Source organism: Propithecus coquereli, unplaced genomic scaffold (assembly GCF_000956105.1).
Source record: "Propithecus coquereli isolate 6110/MARCELLA unplaced genomic scaffold, Pcoq_1.0 Scaffold148, whole genome shotgun sequence".
NCBI lineage: Eukaryota > Metazoa > Chordata > Mammalia > Primates > Indriidae > Propithecus > Propithecus coquereli.
Genome location: NW_012139191.1, coordinates 2,206,768 through 2,233,241, shown reverse-complemented (window position 1 = coordinate 2,233,241; position 26,474 = coordinate 2,206,768). Strand labels below are relative to the sequence as shown.

General features: G+C 45.3%; 1 protein-coding gene across 7 annotated transcripts in view; it reads left to right on the top strand.

Moving 5' to 3' along the window:
• The window catches only part of ERG (v-ets avian erythroblastosis virus E26 oncogene homolog), a 274,924-nt gene that overhangs the window by 213,078 nt on the left and 35,372 nt on the right, over window positions 1-26,474 (top strand). For all 7 annotated transcript variants that reach the window (XM_012640127.1, XM_012640123.1, XM_012640121.1 and 4 more), the window contains one exon: window positions 7,883-8,034. In XM_012640127.1, the coding sequence (XP_012495581.1) occupies window positions 7,883-8,034 (152 nt within the window). The remainder of the gene's footprint in view (window positions 1-7,882; window positions 8,035-26,474) is intronic.

Below are 26,474 nucleotides of genomic sequence, written 5' to 3'. Positions count from 1 at the left end.
GGTAAAGAGCCCAGGGTTTAGTTGGGGAGACTCACTTATAAATTCATTCATTCACTCATTTCAGACACTTACTGAGCAAATACAGGGAATGATGGAGGCGGAAAGGGGCCATTCCTCTCTGGAGGCCCAGGAAAGGCTCATAGAGACCCTTGAGGTGAGCTTGGACAGGTGAGTACTGCAGGTACCAGGTGGTCTGGGCAGAGACACCAGCATCCAAGGCAGAGGGAATAGCAAAAGCAAAGGCCCGAGAGGGAGGAAGGGTGGGGGGGATGTGGGGTGTGGTCTTTGAGGGCAGAGCTGTGGAGTCAGGGTAAGGGGCTTTGGCCACTCGAGTGCCAGCCCCGTAAGAACAGGGACACTGATGAACCCCCAGCACCTGGGACAGTGACTGGCATAGAGAGATGTTCCATAAACATCTGTTAAATGAATGAATGAGTGAATCGAGGAGCCTCTGGGACAGATCACATAGTATAATTTGGGGAATTCGGATTTATCCTCAGGTGCTGTGGGCCGTGGAAGGGGTCAGGGCTGACATGGCCAGCTTGGATTTGTGTTTGGGGAAGATTTGTTTTTGTGCCCTGGCAGCAGAAGAGAGGAAGCTTTGGAAGTGAGGCTTGGGATGTTCCCACAGCGTGTGACGGAGAACATGGATGGAAGGGTGGGGCCAGGTGCAAGAGGGATTGAGAGGGACAGGAGGGAAGATGGGTCTTGAAGAACAGGTAGGTTGTCAGTAGCATTGGCAGGTCTGCCGCTACCGCCTCAAAGAAGATGCATTGATTTCTCCAGTTGCATCGTGACTTGGCTTGCGCTTTCTCCAAGGCCGAGTGCCTCTGCTAAGTTCTGAAACGTTCTGAAACGAGGGCGAATCACAGATTTCGTGTGTCTGGTGAGCTCGGGGCTGTCCCTTGGGGCTGTGTTCGGTGACGTTCGTGGATAAATGAGGCCCGTTCACACTCCCAGGGGGCCGAGGCTCCTTGCCTGTCCGGTGCCGTTCCATTGCAGAGTCTTTCTGTGTCCGAATGCGCCCCGCTGTTAAGTAGACTCTGATGTGAGGAAACTAAAGTCAGATGCCGACTTTCTTTTGTTTTTCAAAGACCTAAATTTATATTTTTCAGTATGTTTTTACAGGCATATTACTCCTCCCGCCTTTTTCTTTTAAAGAGGTATTATGTATGGAAACAGCGCTAAATGAGCTTTTGTCTTGGACTGTGTTATGTTAACTACTTTCCCAGTGCCCCGGCTCCTGTCTCGGTCCCCAGTTCCATCTCCTTGGGCCCGGGTTCATTCGCACGCTGCTGGCTCAGCGTGGGGACCTGGCGTCTATGTCCTTTCACGCTTGCATGTTTGCCCTCCCCTGTGTCGAACACACGCCACGCTGAGCACCTCCCTGTAGTTCTGCTCAAGAGCAAAGGACTCCTAACTGCAAACTGAGACGACCGATTTTCTTTTCTAACCAAACGCATCAGAACCGACATGCATGTCCGAATGCACGTTGCTATCGTCAGTCTCCCGACGGGCCTCCCCATCCCCACGAGGCTGCTGCTCCTCCGTTCACATCTGCGACTCTCTTCCACGACCGTCTGCGGGGCCACGCGGGGCATATTCCTCTGAAATACTCAGTAGTGATGAAACTGAGTCTTCCGAGGGCCCACTCCATTATGATTGACACCTGTGAAAGAGGCCGCTCGCGCGGACGTGCCAAGCGAGGTCGTAGAGTGAGCTGGTGCAGTGTTTGCAGTCAGGACCCAGCTGCCGGAGTTCAATCCCGGTCCCTCCATGCCTGGTTGTGTCTTTCTGGACAGCCATCCCCGTGCTCATCTGTGACGTCACTGCCACTTGAGAGTGTCCACCTCACGGGCTGTATGTGTGAAACGCACTCATGATACCGGCTAGCGTCTGTCACGTGCGTGGCACCGTTTTAAAGGCTTTACCCATGTATCTATTACTATGACAGTGTAAAGACACGAAGAGAGTTGGGAGCCATCCCTAGCGTGAGTTGACAGTCAAATACTGGTTAGAAGATGAACCGAGTAGGGTCCATAAATATTTGTTTACCGCAATGCACTAGGTGCTCTTGGAGACGTAAGTATTACCTTATTTAATGTTGGCAAATTCGAACTGAAAATCTAGACAGTAGGAGACTGTGGAAACTAGAGGGATGTAAAATACTGTATCTCTCCAGGTTTTTTCAGTTTTTAATTATCATTTATTTTTTATGTTTCTGCACTGATGTCTCTGACCGGTCAATTCTTTTTAAAAAGCAATGTCAAAAAACAAAACAAAACAAAACAAAAACTACCGGCTGGTGTGGAGGACGGGCTGAGGACACGCGGCCTCTGGGTCTCTGTGGTGCACCTGAGGGCTGCGTGCTGGGAGTGCCTGGCTTCGTCACCAGCTCCTCCTGGCACTGTGTGGAGCCGTCTCAGACGTATTATGGGATGTTGGGGAGGATATTGTTTACTGTATCAGCCAGTTCTCTTCATGAGAAGCCCTGAGAGAAACTTTTCTTAAGTGAGAGCCCAGGAGAAGCTTTGCTTCTTCTGCATAACTGCTTTGTGTGTATCCTGATACCTCGAACCTTCTAAGTGAATGCATTTCCCTCTTTGCTTTGACCAGTAGAAAGCTCAGAGATAAACTGGTATCCTACCCCCAGCAAGCAAAGATATCAATATCTCCAATGTGAGGAAACTAAAGTCAGATGCCAAGTTTATTTTGTTTTTCAAAGACCTAAATTTATATTTTTCAGTATATTTTTACAGGCATATTACTCCTCCCCCCTTTTTCTTTTAAAGAGGTAATATGTATGGAAACAGCGCTAAATGAGGCTTTTGTCTTGTGCTGTGTTGCATGTAATCTTAAAAAATTATATTAACTACTTTCCCATGCCCCGGCTTCTGTCTTGGTCCCCAGTTCCATCTTCTTGGGTCTACTCAGTGGGCTGCTCTATCCCTTCATCACTTCTGTGCCCTTGTTTTCTACTCGTCTGCATTCTCTTAATTGCTTATGTCATCATTTTGTCTTGCATGCATTTTTACAATCTATCTCAAGCTTCATATAGTTTGAGGACCCTCAGGGGAATAAAAGATGCTCAAAACCACCACACATACACACAAATAGAACTCTAGTGTTGCAGGGGAAATGGTGGAGTCCCCTACCTAGAAAACTATCAATGACAGTAAACACACGTTCATCCAAGTGGCTTCCACCAGTCACGCCTTTGGCTGGGCCTGGGGCTTCTTCCAGCCACCTCCCCCCAATTCTGTGACCCTGAGAAAATCCAGTTGGGCTTGACAACATGTCTCCCTTCACCTTAATTTAAATTTAGCAAAATTTCCAGTTTATTCAATATTCTTTTCCATGTTCTTTTACCATTCATTTATAATACCAGTGTATTTTAAGAAGTCAATGCTCATGGTTTTAAATTAGCAGAATTTACTTTTCCAAGTGTTATTTAAGAGTGATTATTATTTGAGGCTCAATAAGACAGTTTAATTGAGCACATGTCCCCAGTTATCAGAAGAAGGACACCAGGGCTCCATTGTTTTCACCACGAAGTCGGAGGCATCGTCCTACACTATGTATGCATTCCCTGGAGTGCCCACAGTTATGTCCAGATGCCGTGGAAAACTGAGATTGCTACAGAGACGAAATCCTCAAGTCAGGTGGCCTCCTGGGTGTTGTCAGGGAGTTGGGACGTGCTTGGGCTGACTTTTGGCACCACGGCCATCGTCCAGTTCCTTCTCAGGATTTTTCATCCTGACCAAGCTTGCCCCTCTTGGTCACCCCCTCCCCCAATATGGAATTCCCCTGCTGTGAGCAGAGGAAGACATCTGTCTTCCCAGCTCCCATTCTCTCTCGCTGATGCCGCATATCGTGTGGAACTGTCAAGACTAGTGTTTTGCATGTCACAAATAGAACCCAAACCTGAAAACGTGGATTTGAAAATACAAGTAAGACACTATGATTTTTGTATGTCCTCAAAGGAGAGAGTCTTCGAGAGCAATGTCTTGAACCATGTTTATTTGTAATAAAGAAATTTACGCCCCAAACAATAAGACAGATGTTTCATATTTATTAAATGATTATCCACTTGACAAGCATCTAATAATAACCTTAGAATTTTCACATGAACCGCTGCAACACACCTGTGCAAGTACTAAGAACGCAATGTTTAGAGGGATGCTCTTTGCCATGTGCACGTTAAAAGCAATATATTGAATGTCCAAATCCTCATCATGTTAGCTTGGAGAACATATGGTCCCCTATTCTGGACAGTGTTTAGTGCAGGTGGAATACCAAGCTGTTTGTGGGAAGCTTCTCCTTGGTGACGTGTGAGCTTCAGCATGCATGACGAAGGTGTAGCTGCCGTGCAGTAAACACGGAGCAGGTTTCCACAGTGTGGATTTTTTCTCGTGTCCCCTGAGCAAAGAGCTGAATGTGTACGTATAGTGAGATGTTCAAGTGAACACTTTTCAATTCTCTGACGCATAAGAAGATTTCCTAAAGCCATGCTCAAAAAGATGCCTCTGAAAAATTCTTTTCTTCTCCAGGAACCACCCCTCTTTCTTATTTACATCGTGCATATATGTCCTGGTTGTGCTGAACACCTGCTGTGCAGGGAATGAGCAGTCCCCGGGGCCTAGGACAGCACGTGGGGATGAATGCCACAAAGCACACTTTAAACCAGAATACCGTTTGGGTCAAGGAGTCCTTGCTGCCTTCCTGAAATTAAGATCTATTTGACCTTTTAAAGCACGGTGTCTTGCCTTTACTTTTTGGAGGCATTCGGTGCAGGGGCTGGCAGCACGGACGGTGAGGTTCAAGTCCTAGCTCTCCCCCCACCACCCCGCTCTACACCCTTATCTGCCGTGCGCTAGGTCAGTCCACAGCTCTGTACAGTGCAGGCGGAGCCGGCACCTGCAGCCCCTCGCCAGACAGCAGCGAGGACTGATAATTATTAAGCTCTCAGAACGGGGCCCCCGCAGTGAACGCTGCTCTTCTGCTGTTAAAATTTCCAAGACAGTTAACAAGGAGAAATGACTAAAAAGTGAGACTAGAACAACTGGAGCCACTTAACCCATATTCGCTGAATACCTGCCTTGGGTCCCGCATTTTGAGACCCTGTGGGGCGACAGCTTCCTTCTTTAGAGTTGGAGTTCCCTTAGAGTTATTACAAAAACCGTTCAAAATGACCAAAACCGTGGCTCCAGTCTGCGTTCTCTGAAGCGAAAACAAAATACAGTGGGAAAAAAAAACCCTACTTTTTTTCATCATCCTAAAGGTGCAAGTTTTGGAAACAGGGTCTGATGGTTTCATATTGCTGTTTTCTACAATGAAAGCTGAGATGGGAAAACTTAATGAGATGAATTGTGTTTTGTGGTTGTAAAATGAAAACAAAGTAACTTTACTAAACAATGCCCCTGTTTTAAATATTTACACATATTTTTGGAAAGCTCTCACGAAATGCATTTTAACAGCTCATTATATCCAGATTGGATGAGGGATCTACTTTCATGCCGTGGGAAAGCTCTTGGGATCCATGCCTAGAGTTCTCGTCTTCAGATATGGAAATTAAACTATGAAGAAGTAAAAGAAAATGAAAAAAGTCTTGGTCCGAAGGGTCCATAAGCACCAATGTGCCTTGTTTCTATAATTCTATTCATTGCTTCAATCTTTAACTTTTCAGAGGTTAACTGCACTGCTGGAAAATAAAGAATTGATGGTGCCTGGTATACAGCAGGCACACAATAAAAACTGTCTAGATGGATGAGTGAATGATTGCATCTGAACAAAGGTTATCCTATACTTTGCAGTTGCTCCTTGAGTTACTCAAATCAGCTGGGTAGCATCTAAAGTCTCTTTCCTAAAGCACCAAATCCCGCTAACTTCTCTTCCCTAGTAACTTCTCTCCTTGAGACAAATACACCAAAACATACGCTCTCCACTCAAGTGGTGGAATTTTCCAAAGGAATAGGAAACTAAGTCTCAAGCAAAGACATTCTGTGTTTTGATATTAGGATGGGTCTTTCAGAGATAAATGTTTGAAGCCAGGAAAAATAGCATCAAGAGGAAATAATGCATGTGTAGGCAGCGGTGGAAATATTCAGGATCTACTCCGTGGGAACTCAGACTGTTATTATTTTAAAATTCCCTTCGTGTTAGTACAGCTGTGAGGATGCCATCGGGCAGGGCTGTGTATTCCCAGCCCTGTGGCAGGGCCTGAGTCCTGTGCCACCCTGACTGTAACCTCCATCCACAGATAGTAACCGCTCCCTGTTCATTGTCAACGCTAAGCCCCCTCTGTGGGCTCTAGACACATTTGCAAGGGATGCTGAGAACAGACCTGTAGTTCAAAGTTCCCAGATGCTGAACCAGTTCTTTCCAGAGTGCTAGGCCCTCGGTCAGCCCTTCCTGTCCACACCCCTAGTATGGCCTTTGGGTGTGGGATGACCTCTCCATCCCATCTCAACCCTGTCCCGCCCAGAGAGTGCCCTCCTGCTTTGGATGGTTTTGACCACCTCAGACTTGAAGCTCAAGTCCATGCCAAGCCTGTAACTCTCTGATCCTACAAGTTCCCTGCAAAGCTCCAACTAACAAGGCTCAACAGAGACAAACCAGGGCTTATTGGAGTAGAACCCAAAACCTTAAAACACTGGGATAGAAATGTAAAGTCCAGGGAGAGCGAAGGTGCCCAGATTCCTAAGAATTTGAAAAATAAATGCATTGGATAGAGCTAGAGAGGTGTTTCCAGAAACCCACCTTAAATGACACAACCTGAATATCAAGACCCCTCAGTGACAATGGCCCTGGGTTAACCATACCTCTGTGGTTAGCCATGTAAGAAGGCACCGACATCTATATTCTATTAATATTTAAGCTGGATTTTCTATTGGGCATTTCCCCATGTCCTGTAGCTTTCAAATCTTACTTTTTAAAAAATGTTTTCCCTCTTTTCTTTTTCAAGAAAGGTAGGTTGGTCTTTATGCAAATGCTCACGGCAGCCCTGTGACTTCTCTGGGTCAGCACAGTTCCTTTCGCGTCCCTTTCCCAGGGGTCCTCTGGGGATGCCTCCCCCCGTGTCAGTCCCCTCCCAGCCTGCACCGAAGCCTGGCACACGGAGTCTTCAGAGCCCATATCTGCAGGGGTTTGCAATCCACAGGAGGGTTTCGCCCTGAGGTCCCGGAAAGGACCGCCATTTCTGCTGAGTGGCGAGTGTCTGCCCATTCAGCCTGTCCTCTGCCACACGGCGAGAACGGACCGCAGCTCGCTGTTCCTGCACGTGCTCCTAGTCAATTGTCCCAGATGGAGTTTTGACAGGACGGTTTCAGAAGGGGCTGGAAGGCAGTTTTGCTTCCCGCGTGCGTGTTTCTACGCTTCTGCCCAGCACAGGCCCTGTCTCAGCCCACGGAGCAACAGGAACTGATTCCACACAGTTCTGCAGACTGGAGGGCTAAGACCAGGGTGCCATCTGGGTCGGTGTCTGGTGAGGGCTCTGTCCTTGGGTTGCAGATGGCTTGGTCGCCTTCCTGCTACGCCCTGACGCGGTGGAGAGCGAGCCAGCTCTGCTCCCTTCCTCTTCTTCTGAGGGCACTAATGCCATCCTGGGGGCTCCACCCTTGTGACCTCTTCTAACCCTAATCACTTCCCAGACGGCTTACCTCCTGACACCACCCACTGGGAATCAGGGCTTCCGCATATGCATGTTGGGGGGACACACCCTTCAGACTGTAACAGGCACGGTCTTGGCCTTTGTGCACTGCTCTCTCCTTTCTTCCTCGGTCTCTTCCATCTTTCTCTCCTTGGTCCTCTGTGTGTCCTGCGAAGACTGTGCAGATGTCCTCTGTGCTCCCTGTAATAACGCAGAACGTGTCTCCTCCTGCAGGAGCTCCCCCGATGAGTGCGGCGTGGCCAAAGGCGGGAAGATGGTGGGCAGCCCGGACACCGTGGGGATGAACTACGGCAGCTACATGGAGGAGAAGCACATGCCACCCCCAAACATGACCACGAACGAGCGCAGAGTCATCGTTCCAGCAGGTCAGGTGTTCACAGCTGCACGGTGCTCGGTTAACAGAGCACACCTTCCCCGAAGTGCGGACTCGGTGTCACTCCTCCCGCCGTGGCGTTGTCACACCTCAGCTCCTCCCACCATGACATTGTCACACCTCAGCTGTCCGGAGCACTGATTGTGTGTGGGAGCTGGCAGAAGTTTGTCCACACTTGGTGTCATGTCCACCGATCTCCAGTAAAGGGAAAAACGAGGGCAAATACACACGCACACACACGGACACACGCATGTACTAGATTTTAAGAACACGTGAGAGCGCAATATATGGCTCCCAACTCTCTGTTTTGCCAAATAAGAAAAAATATAAACACACACATGTATATGTAGAGAGAAAGAGAAGAAGACAGAAGGAGACAGAGGGAGATGGAGAGAGGACAGAGTCACCCTGCTTGTGTGCACACACGTGTGCGTGCACAGATGCGTGTGTGTGTCTATGCAAGGTGACCTTTCTGGGAAGGCACTGTCTTTCTCTGAGATTATTTGGTTTTAAATATCCTGTTCTTTATGCAATTGAAATGCTATTTATAACAGAGGGCAGGCTTGTTTTGTAAACTTTTTTTATCTGGCAAAATAAAAAGTTGGGAGCCGTGTATCGTTCTCTCATATGTTCTTAAAAATCTAAAATTCCAGCTATCACTGGCCTGGAACACAATCCCTAATGACCAGAGTCAGTCTTTACTGCAGAGGTAATTCAAACCCAACCCAGAGGAATGGGTCTCTCGAATTTGAGGGAATGCCGAGAACATAGGTATTGAGCAAAGCTGCAGATGACAGAAGGAGAGAGTTGAAGCGCCTCAGAGGAGACACGTGGCGTAAAACCGAATGTAACACGGCAGCCGCGGCAGCACTCAGCAAACCCTTGCTTTACACTGGGCATTTGGTGAACAATTGAGGCACATTTTCTCACGCGATCTCTGGGGATAGGTAACCTTGTCGTGATTTCCCTGAGGAGGGAAATGAAGCTCAGGGAGGCCAGCGGACTCCTCCCAGGGCGTCTGCGTTAGAACCCAGACAGCACTGCCCTGCTGTCCTCTCCCTGCCGGATTAAACCTCAGATCCTGACGGTGGGCTCTGGGTCCCCTCCCCACTCACTGCAGCCATCCGGTCAGCCTGTGTCCTGCCTAGGGATCTGAACTGGCTGTCCCCTCAGCTTCCAGGCATCTGCACGTCTCTGTCCTTCGTCAAGGCTCAGGCCTTTCCCGAGCACCCTCACCTGGAAGTCCTCCCCTCCCTTCCCTGTGACCCCTGATCTCCCATCTGCCTTGTTTTCCTTTATTTCATCCATCCCCATCCGTCTTTGTATTGTATTCACGTAAAGGCTTTCTTGTTGTCTTCCTCCCTCATGGAATACGAGCCCCGCAGAGGCTCTCTCCGCACGGCCAAGCGCAGGGCTGCGTGTGGGCCGCACCGCACGAGTCGCTCCTCGTTCCCAAGGTAGTAAGAGGTGCACAGACTCGGTCCTCCCTTGCTCCCCGGGTCCTCTGGATTCATTCTGTGAAGTGTGATGGGGTGACTGCCCCTCTGCCCTGCGGGAGATCCCGTCTGGTAGATCCAGTCAGCTTCCGAACAGGAGCGTTCAGAGTGTAGACGACTTGGCAAAACATCCGACCTGGATTCTTATACGGGATCGCAGCTCAGATTTGTCACTGTGTAGCTTCCAGCAAACACGTGAAGCTGATGTGACACAGTCAGGTGTGAAAGGGGTCGTCCTTTGGGCTTGTGCCTGGCCCCGAAGCACCTTGTGAGACTTTTACAGGACGGTGATGGTCAAGTCCCATGTGTGCCTTGGGAGGGGCACAAAACTATAGTTGATATTCGTGGAAAGGCAGTTGGCCAAACACAGAGGCCACACACTTGGCTTGAGTGTGGCAACTGAGCTGTATGCTGAGGCCACCGCACTTGCCACTGTGCCTTAGAACAGGAGGAAGTTCCCATTAGATGGAAAAAGTGGAAATGCCAATGTCCCAGATGCCCATTCTCGACGTGTGGTCCCTCAGAGAAGCTCAGTCCGCACAGGGAGATGGGGAGGACAAGGATGCTGTTGCCCAAGACACTGGCTGGACATGAACAGGATGGAGTATTTAGAAGAAACCCAAAGGAAGCCCCCCAAGCCCATCTCCCCCTTTGCCTTCGTCCTTAAGAATGTAATTTCTTCCATGAAGGCAAAACAAAGTTTTTAGTTCCCTAAGATGAGAGCAACAGAGCAGAGGCCTTCACTGAAGACTCTTTTGTTGGTTCCTCGTAGAATCACAGATGTAGGCGATATTGCCTGGTACCATCTTCTAAGTGGTGAGGTTGTGTTTCTGAGATGCTATCAGCATGCTTTGATGTCATCAGTATCCTTTCGGCAGGGCCAGAGTTGAGTTTTTCTGCATTAAGGAAAGTATTTAGAAAGGAAGAGAGGCATTTATGTGGGGAAGAGGCAAAAAGCAATTTCACCAGGTCAGAGCATCTACATTTCTCTTATGCAGTGGGTGCTCATTGGACGTGGGGGAACCGACGGAAGGTGGTTGTGCAGACTGGCTCCTGCTAAGCTCTGGTGTTCAGGCTGGTCTTCCCTTGTGAGGAGAGGACTCTTTGCTGGTCCCTCCTCCAGTTGCTTCACGCCAGTGCAGGCAGTTATTCAGTTAATAGTGTTTGTAAGAGACTAGTTGTGGCTGATTTTGCAAGTTGCGAGTCTTTCAGTTATTGGTCAAGCTTCGCGTACGTGTGCTCATACACCCACCCATAAATGAACACACACAGCTTCATTGCACAATGTGGACAATTCTCCAGTGTGGCCACGGGGTTACAGGACCTCGGGCAGCTGTATCAGCTGCTGCGCCTGTCCCCTCAGCATTAGCACCAGGCACCTCATTCCAGCACCTTTGGAGCACGGAGTGCTCCGTGTACACAGAATTCTCCAGACCTGGTTCTGACTGGTTCACACAGTTCCTATTAGTTAGACACCTTGCATGGCACTAAATGCAAATCCTAAAGATAGCTGAATGAAAAAAATGGCATAAACCATTAATTATCCATAAACATTTGCACCATCCATCAACTATGCACAGATGTTCGTGTCCTAGACATAAAAATGGTCCTAATACACACTGATGGGAAAGTTTGTACTGGATCTAGCCTGACAGGGAGAAAACAGAGGAGCTGGGGGGCTTTGTCTGTGTTCGGATTGTGTTCTCATACTTACAATCAGTTTTGAGAAGTGATTCCCTCAACCCTGGTTTTGAGACTCACTATCTAGAGTTAACTCAAGAGCCCTAAAGAAACCCACAAAATATCTCTAATGAATAAATGTACACCTTCATTTGAGATGTTTACACTGCCTCCTATTTCAGGACAGATTTAAGGAAGCTCACATAAATATATACAAAGGAGCAAGGTAGAATTAAGTTTAAAAATAAATAGATGTGGAAAATGGACTAAAGTAAGAATTTAACAGAGACAGTGAAGCCAGGAGTGAGGTTTACATATATATGCACACACATATGTGTTTTTTTAAAAAATTGCAAACTTTTAAATACTGCAGAATTGCAAACGGTGGGTGTTATTTGGCCCCAGGGTGCAGCAGGCAGTGCGAAGTGCTGCCGCAATTAGGTAATTCTGCGTCCAATTACATAATGCTGCGTCCATCGGTTAAAAAGAAAGCTAGTGTAGAAAAGATGGCCAAGCTGTTAATCCTGAGTCTGGAGAGAGATGTGTTCCTCTGTTTGTCATAAGGAGGGTAACAGTGAGGTCATGAGAAAAGTGTTCAACCAATAGGACCACCAGACGTTCTGGCCAGCCCTGGTTCACTCCTGTTGTCCTGGCGAGACTGTTGACTGTACCCTCTCAGAGGTACTGGTGAACCAGCAAATCACGTCTCTACTTTGTATCTGTCTGTTTCCGTGGTGTGCATATCTACATACTGAGGTCGACATCTCACGGGGCTGGGCAGCTCCTTACATTGTTGTAGATCCAGTGAAACCCACCTTAGTAAGCCCAGCTGGAAAGTGTTTTTCAAAGTACGCTGGAGGAGGTTAGAACATTTGCATTAGGATTCCCTGGAAAACTCAGGATGAAAACCACACATTTCCTGCTACTGTGCGTCTGGGTGTGGGTTGGGGGTTCTACACCGCCAACACGCTTCTCTGTTGAGTTTCATGCGCCACGAGGTTTGAGGAGTTCTCTAGACAGAAGACAGCAAGTACATTTTACTTTAATAGACTTGAATTATTCTTAATAAAGGAATGGTGTATCACTTTTAGAAGAGAGGAGTAGGAAAACGAAAGGATAGAAATGACTAATAGATCACATTGACAGTCCAAAAAATGTTTTAAAAATGAAGAATCACCCATTTGGTAGGGAGAAAATTTGTCTTCTTAAAGCTTTTCCCTTCAGATATATTATTGGGGCCTGCCATTTTTTGGCCGAATGAATTATGTGAAGGCCACGTGTCCAGCGATCCAGGGTGAATCCAGGGCAGTTCAGTGTGAGAGCGGAGGAAGCCCCTCAGCACCATGTGTTTGGGACCGGCACTGAGCTCCATTTATCAAGCACAAAACTTAATAAGTTTTGGTTTTCTTCCCTAAAATAGGGCCAGTATTCGTTTCACTGTGCTCCTATCAACAGCCAAAGACAACTTGGTACTACTTAGAAATTTGACTTTTGAGTGCTTCTGATTCTGCCTCACCAAGGCTGTGGAAATAGATGACTGTTTAGAAGCCACGGACTCCCACTGCTCAATGGCACTGATGTGTTCTCAAAAGAGCTTAAGTTCCATGATGTCTCATAAGACATCTGCCCTTGGGGATGGGGCCCCTCTCGTGCGGAGCATGCCTCTGCGCCTGGTGACAACCTGCGCTAGTCACTGTTACTTTTCATGTATTGAACGCACGTGGGCGTGTGCTAACCAAGTGGGCTAACAAAGAGGAAGGCGCAGTTTTCATCCACTTTTCTGAAAAGTTACAAAATGCTGCCAAAGTGCAATAGGACCTCTGGTTTTAGCAGCTTATAGCATTTTGAAAGATTTTTCTTTTTCGCGGTTTTTATTCCTTAAAATAGGTGCCGAAGTGTTGTTGCACTTGTCAAACGTTTCTAGTTTTATTTTTAAAATAACCCACTTTGAGCACAAGCATTTGTGGTCATCAGTAGTGTCAGAGATAAAGAGTGTCTGTGTTCATCTCTCCACTGTTTACTCTCTTCATTAGTCATTCATTCATTCATTCATTCATTCCTTATTCACTGAGCATTTGCTGTGTTCCAGTCACCACAAATAAAAGCTCTAATGAGATTTACAATCCCCTCTTCTCGGCCACTAAACATGCACAGCTAAAACGACTTGAATCACATTTTACTCAGCCCCCCAAGCTCGGTCACTGCTGCTCAGTTGGGAAAGACCTGTTACTCTCACACTGGTCACTGAGGACGCGGCCAGGGCCTGGCAGAAGTAGATAAGACCCGCCCACAAGCAGAAATGAGCTTGTGACAGACAGGAGCGAGCGTGATTAAGAACTCAAATGGGTGATTCAGACATGTTTCGGAACACCTGAGGAGCAAAGATCGCTAGAAACAAGATGGGTCACAAAAAGCTTCGTCTGCACCCATCCTGATATGATGATTCCTCAATCCCTTTGCAGCCTGTCCCGTTTCCCTCTGTCCAGTTACACTGCCCAACCCATGTGCTCATGTGCTGTGTTTTCACTACCCAGTGTCTCCATCCATGCCATGCCCTTTCCTGGAACACCCTTCCTCCTTTCTTTGCTAACAAATCCTTCTCCTTCTCCAGGGCAGCTGGGAAATCCACTCTGTCTAGGGAGCCGGGCTCGATCCTCTGGCAGATGTGTTGCTTCTTTTATGACACCTTAACCATTCTTGTTACCATACTTTATTTTGTTTCATGTCATGTTCTCTGATGAATTCATAGACTCACCTAGATGTGGATATTTCACAAAGGATTTGAGAGGCCTTGTAAACTAAACCACTGATAAACGTGTCCCCAACTGCTGATCAAATAGAAATTGGAATCAGTATTAGGGCTGTTAAAAACACAAATGAAAAACCAAGAGCACGTGAAGGAAGAATGCAGCCAATTTGACCACGAGATGGGCCAAGATGCTGTAGTTAAGCTTTTATAGTAGGGCTTTGAGCTTCCTGGCAGCCAAAATAAAAAGAGTGATTTGGGGAAATAACTTCTGCTTTCCCAAAAAGAAGTTTCACAGGGAAGGCGACATCTGTGTCAGTGTGGAATCTTGAAAGTGGGATCTCCAAACTTTCTGCACGGGCTTCACTGGGGCCGTCGACCTGACTGCCCTCCCGCCACAGTTGCGGCACTGCATTTCGACAGCTGTGTCTTGTGGTGTCCTCTGTGAATGCCGAATGAGTTATGTAGAGGACAGCTCCGAGCAGGCAGAGATTAGACACCCAGTGTGAGTCTTTGGTGGTCTGGTTTCTGTAGAGGCAGGATTTTGAGTTCTCAGTAGAACTGAGTAGAGGACTACATAGCTCTCCCGTGATTCTCCCCAAATATGACATTCCTGAGCTGGGCTTAGAAAACAGATATTATTTTTATCTTATTAGCGTGAGTTATTTATAAGCTTGTCTGTTCTATGAGACTGTGAGCTTGGTGTGGTGGCGGTTCTGTTGTTTGCATCCTTAATCACGGGACAAAGCCACGAGCACACGGCCTGCATGCGGGCACGACAGATGTGACTTCCTGAGTTAATGGTGATCCAGGTCTAGTTAGTGGGAATCTCTGAACCACAGGAGTTGTAGGATTATTGTGATCTAAGTTCAACATCTTCTTTAGACATGAAAATGAGGCTTCAGAGGTGCAGTGCCTTTCCCAGGGGCACAGGCAGAGCTGGGAGAGACTAGAGCCAATCCCAGGCCTGAGAAAACCTGGCTGGTGGAGCCATGTTTCTTCATCTTTCCTTGCCTCAACCCTACATGTGCCCAAGGATCTCTCCCACTACGTCAACACAATGGAATGTGTTTCCATGGGCTTCTGTTTACACTCCTGCTGTGCTAAGTCAAACAACTAAATGACCAAACCTGCTAAAATGGAAATGCTACAGTCAAAGTCAATTATATTTTTCAAGTTATCAGCAGGATGGTGGTTGAGGAAGCTGTCATTGGGTTCTATGTGAGACTGTGATCATAAAGAAGAAGTGATGACGGCCGTCATCTGTTGAGTATGCGCCATTGTCAGGTGCTTGGATGTACACTTTGTAGAGAAGGTATTACCTCATTTAAACCACACAGCCACCTTATGGTGAAGGTACTATTTATTATCTTCACTCGGCAGGTAAAGAAACTAGAAGGAGGAACACTAAGAGAGTTGCTCAAGGTGTCCCAGCCAGTCATTTGGAGAGCCAGGATTCCAGCCTGGTCCTTGCACCTTAGCTCTTCTTCCTACACTACGAGGACAAAAATATGCAGGGAATAACATAAGGAAATGGGACAGTAGTATACATTTGTTAAATTCTTGTGGAGATTCTGCAGTGGCCTTTTCAAAGGAGATGTATGAAGAAAAGAGGGGTGGAGGGAATGTTCGAAATAATCCGCTGTGGGGCCAGTGCTAACCTCCACGTTTCCACAGTGGGAATGACGTTATCTGTTTTTCTTGAAAACCAGAGAGAAGAATGGAAGTGAAAACAGCTTAGATTTAGCACGAGTGGCTGGGTAGATGTTAATGAATATACAACAAAATGTTTAAAATAGATGGTTTCAGTTTGGTTCACTGTGTGTTTGAGATGCTTCTGGGACACCCTCGAGGCGGCACGGGGACCTAGAGCGTAGGGTGGAGGGTCCTTTGTCAGGGGCCACAGCGCTTGGGTTCTAAACTCTGCCATTCATGAGCTCTGGCGTCTGGGAAGTTTCTTCGTCTTGCTGTTCCTCAGTTTTTTCATCACCAAATAAGGATGATGGTAATGCCTACTTCATATGGTGCTGTATGAATTAAATACGACAATATGTGTAAAGCGCTTAAACTGTACCTGGGTAGAGTGATACCTCAAAAAATTGCAGGTATTTTTTTTTCATATTTGGGTCTGGCATTTGGGGGAGAGCCCTAGACTCAAGAGACAGATCTGCAGACATAAGCATCTTCTTCAGGCTAAATTCTGCTTCTCCAAAAAAAGATATGCTGAAGTCCCAACCCCCAGTGCCTTCCAGTGTAACCTTATTTGTCCATAGAGGCTTTACAGATTTAATCTGGGTAAGATGAGGTCATTGGGTGAGCCTAGTACAATGACTGGTGTCCTCGCAGAAAAGGGAAATTGGACATAGACACACACAGAGAGCTGATGATGTGGAACCACACAGGGAGAACCCCATGTGAACACAGAGACAGAGATTGGATTGATGCAGCTGTGAGCAAAGGAACATCAAGCCCTGCTGGACACCTTCCCCAGGGGCAAGGAAGGATTTTACCCAGAGTCTCAGAGGAAGCTTGGCCTGCTGACACCTCGATCTGAGACTTCCAGCTTCCAGAACTGTGGGACAATCAATCTCTGTTGTTTTAAGCTACCTAGTTTGCAGTACTTTGTTATAGCAGCCCTGGGAAACTAACACAGCATACATGTTGTAGCTAAACACGGAAGTAAATAAGGATGCCCAAAGATAGCTATAGAAGGAAAGAGTAGTAGACCAAGGACAAAACTCTGGGGACACCAACATTTTAAAAAAGAAGTAAAGAAAGAAAACCCAAGCAAGGAACCTTTTAAGTGGGACAGGTCATTGCATTTCTAAAACATGATGAACATATGCAATGTTGTCATGGAATGACTAAGGAGAGGCAAAAGGGAGAAATAAAAAGTCTGTGTTATCCAAAAACTAGATAATAGGTTGAGCCTAGATAATAGACTCCATCCAGAGAAATAAATTGGTGTGTCAGAATTACAAAGATATGTTTAGAGCCCAACATAAATAATTTAGTCATATACTTTTAAAATAAAATACACGGAATTGTAGATTCTCAAGTAAGTTGAGGACAGGCACCCTTTCCCACAATTTCTGACTCTTTCATAGGGTGTTGTACAATTCATATATAGTTAATTTTTTTGATTGTAGGTTAGGTAATAAATGGATAAAGTAAAGCACAGCATGAGCTAGGTCGATGGCTGCACTAAAAATGGAAAATATTCAAAGCAAATAGGTAACAAGTATGCAGAGAGGACTCTTGGTTCTAGTAAAATAGAGAACTTAAAAGAACCTAAAAAGCATTCATTCCTCTTGCAAAACACCTGGAATTGCTGCACAGAATTTAGTATCCTTTTAAATGTACAGCTGAACTGGGAAGAAAGTCAAGCAACTCCTTAGGGACTGAAGTAAGGAGGGAACTGAGAATAGAGCAGCGCTTTCTTATGTTGGCACCTGTTTGTCTTAGGTGGCATGAATGGGGCGGGCGGATACCAGTGTCTGTAATGCAGAGATTTGGATTTTGAGGGTCAGCTGAGGCCAGGGATGAGGTCCTGGGCTTGCACAAAGCGGAGAGTTGGAACTGAGCCCCTTCCTTCCGGCCATACGCACATACACACAACTGTGTGTTCTCGCAACTCCCAGACTGTTAAATTAACATTGAAAAGAGGTCACGGGCTGGTGATAATCTTGGACATCTGGCAGAAGTAAATACAAAGTCTTCATGGAGAGACATGCCTCCAACCCAAGCTGTACAGAATTCCTGTGGATAAAGACCCACTGACGATGACTCTGCAACCCAAAATTACAAAAAACAGGAAGAAACAATCTGCCTTGACCAAGATTCAACAGAAGCAACAAACAACATGATGAAAGCTTCAAGAATATTTTAATAATCGAAGTATTGGATAGAGAGTATAAAATAGATAGACTTTTAACATATTAAGGATATAAAAGGAGGAATCAAAAAAGAGAGGAGCAAAACATATAAAAGAATAGGTAATTTTGAAGAAGAATCAATACAACTCTTAGAAACAAAAAATGATTGATATAAAGAAATCAGTAAATGGGTTAAACCATTGATTCAAAAAAGCTGAAGAGTGAATTAAAGAAAGTTGACATGTATGTTACTCAGAATAGAAAACAGTGACAAAGAGATGGAAAATATGAAAAGATATGACAAGTGTGAGGAAGGATTAGATGATAATGTCTTAGGTAGGGTTAACTAAAGGCTTGTTCTATGGGAAAAAGGAGAGCTTTATTTCTCATAAGGGTAGCAGCCTGCTGGGTGGACATTCCCACAGGCTGGGCAGCAGAGCCCTGGCCAGAAGCCAGCCAGGCGAACGAGCTTCAAAGGACAGACAAAAGGAACAAGATTTTATATTGAGCGGGTGGAGAAATATACATATTCAACAAGCCGTAGGAGGAGTCATGAGTGTTTATGAAGGGGAATCATGCATGTGTAATTGTGCTTTATCTCTCTCCCATCCCATCATAGCTGGGAGCTCAGATTTAACGTGTTTCTGGGGTCCCCTTGGCCAAGAGGGGTCCATTCAATTAGCAGAGGGCTTAGGATTTTATTTTGAGTTCACAGTAGCTCTAATAGAAGTTCTAGGAAAAAAAAGGAAACAAAGAGAATGAGAGAGATGAAACATTTGAAGAGATAAAAGCTAATGCCTTTCCAAAATTGATGAACAAGACCAATCTCCAAATACAGGAAGTATCACAAGTCAGAGCAGGATAAATAAACATTAGTTCACACTAATCATATTTTGGTGAGACTACAGAACACCAAAGACAAAGCATTTTAAAAACAACTAGAGAAAAAAGACAGACTATCTGAAAAGAATGACAGTAATAAGGACAGAAAACTTCTCAACAGTCAAGCAGAACATAGAGAATAGCATAAGAGAATCCCGGTGGTCTGGGAGAAACTGACGGACCCCTCCAGCTGTCTGCTGAGCTCTCAACCCTTTTTTCTGCCACAGACCCATTGGTAGCCTGGGGAAATCAATGGATCCCAACACCTTTGAATGAATAAAACAAAACTCATGGCAATATAAAGGAAGCTGATTATATGCATAGTCTTTTCTAATTTCTTTTGTACATTGAGGGTGAAATAAAGATACTTTCAAATGAAGCGTGGGAGTTTGTTGCTAACTGACCCTCACTCCAGGAAATAACAAAAGATGTAATAAACAAAGAAAAAAAATGGACCCTAGAAGAAGTGAGTGAGATACACAAAGGCAATGGGAACAATTAAACTGTTAAACATGAGAGTAGCTCTAAAGAGAAATGGCTATAAAGTGGCAACTGGAGCCTTCTAAACAGGGAGTAGGACAACACAGTGGAATAAAGGTATCGGGCAGCCTTATCCTGCAAGGTTAGAGGTGAAAGATTAGAACTGAAATTTCTAACTTCCTCACAATATTTGGGAAAAGGGGAAGTTTGGTGATTAAATTTAGATTTTGATTAAAGATTAACAAGGAAGAACTGGAATGTTAAACAGCCAAACCAATAGAGAAAGAAAGAAACAAAAAATGAAATGAAGGAAAATAGTAACAGATCAACCCAATTAGACACCTGGGAAAAAGAAATGAAAAACAAACAAGGCAACTTCAACATAAGCACAGAATAAGGTGGTAGAAATCAGATCCATCAGTAGCAAGAAGTGTAAGTAAAGTGGCCATTGAAAATAGAGAGGGCATCATACATAACCTAATCATCTGTACCCCCATAACATGCTGAAATAAAAAAAAAATAGAGAGTGATAGATTAGATTTAAAATAATAAAAAATAGTTCAAAGTCAGTTATGTGCTGTTTAACATCTTGCACAAAGAAAGATTAACAGCCGACAGATGGAATAAGATATACTAGTCAAATCTAATCACAAGCAAGCTGACAAAAATAGGAATAGAAAATAGACAAAATATATTTCCAGGCAGAAAGCATTACTGGAGATAACTGGGGGTCATTACATAATGAAAAGGTTGAACTCATGAAAAATATATGATGATAATAAACTTGTTTATGCCTAGTAACATAGCCTTGAAATACATAAAGAACTGCAAGAAGAAATAGCCAAATGCACTTTAGTGAGAGATTTTAATTTGCCTTTCTCAGTAATTGATAGGTCAACAATGTTAAAACAAAATATGCATTACCAATGGTTTATAGGGAATTCTGTACCCCAAATTAGAGAATATGCATTTTTTTAAGCACTCAAGAAACACTTACAAAAATTGACCATGGCCTAGGCCACCAAGACCCCATTCACTGGCCAAAGTGCAATAAAATTAGAAACCAATAACAAAACAGTAAACAAACTCCACGTATATGTTAGAAAGTTAAAAGGTTCAAACAGCCTTGGGGTGTGGGCTCTTTATTTGAGACTAAATTTCAATGTATGGTGGAAGGAAGCATTGCTCAAACTCAAGCCAAACTCACCCAATTCTCTATTGGGTGTGCTTTACAAATGTAAGTTCTGTCTTCCTGTGGAGGCGAATGTTAAATCTTATTTTTGCAGGCTTCTGAGCGTCTTGGACAGCAGATTGGCCGACTTGCCCAGGGCTTGGTTTTATAAACAAAGACCTCACTAGGCTTGTGATATAACTTAGAGGTACATTTTTTAAAATGTCTTTTCATAACCAAGGGTGATTTTTCTATCAGGAAGCCAGTATTTTACATTGATATGATTCAAGAAGAATGACATTCAGGACTTACATTATCACCAATTTGGCTCTTGTTTTATCTTGCTTTTATTCATTTCTCTAGAGGGGCCTCTGAAATAGGGTGTTTGCTATGTAGGGCATTTTGTTTTATGAAGGCATAGCATGTCTTTGGCAATGCAGTACCCTTTTGCCTGATTTAAGTATCTACTCAATATTTTCCTGGCAGCACTGGAAGTTGACTAGGTCAGAATCCTGTTTCGTGGAAATCTAAAAAAAAAAAAAATCAACACCCACCTCTCACCCCACATACTCAGTACGTTGAAAAGTGCAACTCCAGAACTCTATGTGTGATGGTTTGCTTATGTTTAGTTTTTAAATTCCAATTTACCATAATAGAATTCATAAACCTTTTGGTTATTGACCATGTAATCTACGGTAAGAATAAGAGGCTTCAGAGAGTGAAGGCTTCTTCCTTTTAGCCTGAGCCAGGGGGCGGGAGGTGTTACCATTTCGGTGTCCCTGAAATATGAAATGATGACACAGATGTTTTCAAAAACAACTAGACTGGAAGGGTAAAAACAAACAACTTATCTTCAGTGGGTCATGATTCATCTGACAGAAGTGCCTCCAAGAGCTTCTTAAAATAAAGTGATAAATCAGACTTTTGTGTCTAAAGGAAGAGACTGCCCCAGCGATAATAGATTTTGTTTATTTCATTTTAGCAGAGTTTGCAAGGCAACATCCAGTGTGTTGATGCGTTCTTTTTCTGCAACGTGTTATTGTTGGCAAAGTGCTTTCACATACATTATCTCATTTACTTTTCTATTCCCTCCAACATTTTCATTTAATTACCCACAGAAAAAAAAATAAAAGCCATTCCGGAGAGGTTAACGTTGGCATCTAGTAAATGGTTGAATCTGAACCCAAATGTGGGTATGGGGACTTCCAACAAAGCCTTTTATTTTCATCACCAAGTCTTCTGTGATTGGTGTAAGCTGAGACTGCGGCCCCCTCACCCCCCACCAATGCAGAGCTCCGTTCCCTCACCACCGCCCACCATGAAACTTAGGGGGTGGGGCACGCACAGCGGGAGTTGAGCAGCAGCATGTGAGAGAGAGCCAGCAAAGCTTCGTCTGTATTTACGGTATTTACAGCCGCTCCCCATCGCTCGCATCACCGCCTGAGCTCCACCTCCCACCCCCCCACACACACACCTGCCCTGTGAAAAAATTGTCTTCCATGAAACCATTCCCGCTGCCAAAAAGGTTGGGGACCACTGATTTAAGACATATTTTGATTCCTCGGACATTTTCAATGACTCTGCAATTCCTAGATAATAAAGTCCAACCTCCTTTAGTGACATACTCAAGACCCTTCTTGATCTGAGCCCATTGTTCATCTTCGTCCTCGTTTGTGGACGCCTCCTCTGCAACCCTGCCCTGCAGCCACACCCGATTTCTCTCTTTTCAGTCAACGTGTTACATATTTCACGCCTCTGTGGGGTTGGAGCTGGGCTCAAGCAGTTCTTCTAAACTAAAGAGCTTCTGTCTACTCCTGCCAAAATCTTTGTTAATGCAGGCGCAGCCCAAGCCCTCCTGGTGAGCCTTTCCCTTTTTTCCTGGTCGGGGTCCCTTGCTACTTCTCTGTGCTTTGATTTCCCGCTTGAATAACAGAGTTGGTTCTGCCTTGCGGGTCTTAGTTGTGGCTGTAGCCGTCTCCCTTTGGGCATTCCCAGCGTCTCTATCTGTCTTGGCCACTTTAGAATCTGCACCAGACCTGTGCGTGCAGTGAGTGCTCGGTAACTCTTACTCGAGTTAACTTGATCTTAGTCCTTATCCTGTTTGATTCATGCCTCGGGGCCTAGACTTCCACACGTTATTTTATAGACGAGGAAAACGAGGCCCGGCTAGGTGTCAGGTGCGCAGCCACACCAGGACCTGAAGACAGAAGGGGCCCCTCCCCGCCCCGGGCGGAAGGCCACACCTAAACACTGGCAGAGGTGACACCTCAGCTGGGGCTCTCGCTGACGCCCTCGCCTTTCTCCTTCATGTGCATAGCTGGGGTCAGGGAAGGAGGGAAGGCCTGTTGAATCCTGTGGGACCTCGTGAGTCCCTTTCTGTGATGGCCTGGGGAGACAGAGCAAGGAAGCTTTGCTGAGATACCATAGGCCTTGAAGGAGACCACTACCGGGGCTCCCTAGGGAGTTAAAAGGTGAGTTGGGACCAGAAGATGACAGCGGGACCCAATGCACTGACTTGAACCCTAAAAACTGGGTCTCCTTTCTAAGCTTGGCCCAGATAGACAGGGTGGGGCTCAGTGTGGGCTATGTCACTGTGGCAGAAATTGGGTCTTCAGTCTTGTTATCGTTTCCCTGTGCAGAGACTCATCATGCGTGTTTGCACCGTGAGAGCATTAGGGGTAGATGCCCAAAGGAGGGGTGGGTGTAAGCTGTGGGCCAGGTCATGGGAAGGCGCTAGACCTCCAAGCAGCCGTGGCATGGGGACACAGGCACAGGGATGCTCATTCAGGAGGTGGCAGGTGGCTGTGTGTGGCTGTCGGATGGGGGAGGGATGGTTGGGAATGACACCAGTGAAGACGGGGGCCCACTCAGGGTGTGTCCTTCATCTCGGGAGTCCGGGCTTGTCCCTTGCCAACACTTCTCTGTCACAGCACCTCTAGAGTGGACAGGTTGGAAGGAATGCCCTCATTTCCTCTGCAAGTAGCTGTTTGTTCTTAACATTATTTTCCTATTAACTCACAGGGCGAAGGTGCGGCAATCAAATGCCATAAATGGTATAGGAATGTCTTGAGTTTGTGTAATTTTATTCTTTTCAAATGAAGCAATTTCCATTAACAAAATGTAAAACAGAGTGAGACTAAATTTTTATACCTTTGAAAGAAGTTGTGTAAAAATACTTAAATATATATTACATATATATTTTATATATACAGACAGTATCTATCTCTCTATATAGAGAGAGAGAAAGAAAGAGACCTTTGTAAGACCTTGTTTTGATTTTGAAAAATAGAGAAGACATTTTTTATAAATAATTTTAATCCAAGTATTACGTATTTATTGTAGAAAAAAAGAAAATATGGTTTAGTGGAAAAGAAAATTCTGAAAGTCTCCATCTCCTTTCCCTCAGAAACAACAGTTGACATTTTGCTGTTTATCACTTCAAACTTCTTTCCTTGTAAATATTTATGTATCTTGGTAAAACACAATTATATTGCAATAATATTTTGAAACTTTTTACATCTACTTTGATCTACTTTTTCATATCGATAAATATATTTCAACAATGTAATTTTTAGTTTCTAAATATTACAGGAATATTCCTAAATGCACCACAACTTAACTAGTTCTCTTTTTGCTGGACATTTAGGGTGTTTCCAGTGTTTTGCTGTTATAAACAACACTACAAAGAACATCCTTGAAAATAAATCATTGCGCACATCCTCTATTATTTCCTTAAGATAAATTTCTAGAAGTGGAATTTTTAAGTCAGGGACTCTGCGCATTTTTAAAGACACTCGAAATGCATTGTTGGATTGTTCATCACAAATGTTGTAGCGATTTATACTCATATCAACAGCACTCCAGAATAGCCTTTTACCAACTCTAAGGGGAGATTTTTGAAATGAGGACAATAGAGGTTGAGGGATTGATCTCTGGTGTCTTACAGGAAAATTGAAAGAGCCATGACAACCCTTGTTCTAGTGTGGGAAATCAGTAAAGGGTCGTGCTAAGGGATGAGAGAGAGATTGGGCTTCTCTTTTGAGCTGTCTTCCTAAGATGTCATGTCACTGTTTTAACATGAACCCACAGACTTTTGGGCAAGACGTTTAGGTATCATTTTGAGACTATCTGGTTCCACTATTGTGAGAAGAAAATCCATTACCAGAATGAACTGATTTCTAGGAAGGAACAGTAGTTACAACAAAAAACAGTCCTCCTGTGGTGTTAAAAGCAAAACAAAGCAAAAGAAGGGTTTGGCTAGTACCTGATGATGGAACTTACGGGGAGTGTCTTGCGCAGGGCTGTGGAGGGCAGGTCTTCTGTCTGTGAGGCCGTGTGAACTGTCCTCTGCACAGAACTGAGGATAAAGAGAATTTGACCTAAGTTCTTAGAACTTGTCCCAAGACCTCAATATAATCCATTTTTGTATGAAGAGCATTCCTGACATGCCATTAAAAAAGAAACATGTTATTCTGAAAGCAAAATCCTAACCCAATGACAAAAAGCCATCTGAACTTAAATGAGCGGGTCAGCATTAACCTTCCATATCTATATTCCATTTTCATAGACTAACAGAATGTTTCCATGTGTCTGGATTACACAGGAATACGCACACCTTTCTGTCACCACTGCCATTGAGTTCTTGATGATGTTCTCTTTGCAGCAAAACCAGAGTTCCCTTTAGTTGTCAGTTTCTGTGAACTGAGAGTATGAGTGTTACACTATTGGTAGAAATCCAATACCACCTGGTCAAATTGAAGATGCCTGTGCCCTCTAACCCAGGAATTCCACATCCAGGTACTCACCCTAGGCCAGCCCGTCCCCAAGTTTAGCGTGAGGATCTGGTGAAGATGAAGACTGGGCGGGATTCAGAGGTCTGGGGCGGGACCCGAGGTTCTGAATTTGTAGTTAGCTCCCAGGCGATGGCAGTGCTGCTGGGTGGGAGGACCACACTTCGAGGGGTGAGAACCTGGGTGTAGGGGCCGAAGCTTGGCTGCACGTTGGAATCACCTGGGGGGACCTTTTAACAACCATGAGGCCCGGCTGCCCCCAGCCTTAGGAACTCAGAATCTCCCTGGGCATCACTAGGTTTTCAGTCTCCCCCGGTGACTGCGAAGCAGAGCCCAGGGTGTGGACCAAAGCAGACTCCCTCACATGTACGCAGACGGGTATTCAGGGGATGGATGCTCACCAAGTAAACAGGGTGTAGTCATAGAGCCGTTCCTGATTGAATGTATCTCCATGAATTACATGGGCTACGTCCTGAAAATGTAACACTGATTTTCAAAAGCAAATCAGATACCATTTTTGTTAACTTGAAAAACACATAACAATATATATAGTTGATATGGTACAAGTATTAAAATATGTATAGGAGTGATACATGTATCAACTTCAGGAGAGTGGTTACTTCTGAGGTGTCCAGACTAAGAATGCAATGGGGGGGGGATTCTGCTGGATTTGTAATAAATTTATTTTCTCTGAAACAGAAAAAGGGAATAAAGGAGGGGAGAGAGGTGGAGAGAGAGAGGGAAGGAGGGAGGGAGGGAAAGGAAGAGAACTCCGGTAGTATGACTGTTTCTCACTAACATTCCTGTTTACTTCTATAAACCTAAAATGTATTCCAACAGCGTACCACATGCTCCATTCTTCAGTAGCCTAAAATATTAGTGAGGCCAAATAAGACTCTAAAAGTATTAGCTACAAAGTGACTCAAAAGGACGATGTAGTCCCACACAGATTGTTTTCTTCAGGGTCATTAGAACATCATGGCACGCTGACCTCAGGGCTTGTCCAGAGAACCAGGGTCAGGGCTCCATTTACATGTGAAGCAGCCACGGAAAGGAGCAGAGCCTCCCCCGGCAAGGTCCTGCAGGTTGAGAGAGGGTGGGATTAGAACTCAGGGCTCCACTTCCCTGCCCGGGTGTCTGTCAGTGCTCAGGGCCCAGGGAGCAGCCGCCCCCTCTAGCAGGCTGTGAAGACCCCTCCATGGAGGGTGTTTACAGGCGGGTGGTCCTGGCCCGTGTTTCTGTTGGGATCACCTGCTCCTTCTCCCCAGGGCCCTGCCCTCCGCGTCCCAGGCGCGGCGGTGGGGTGTGACAA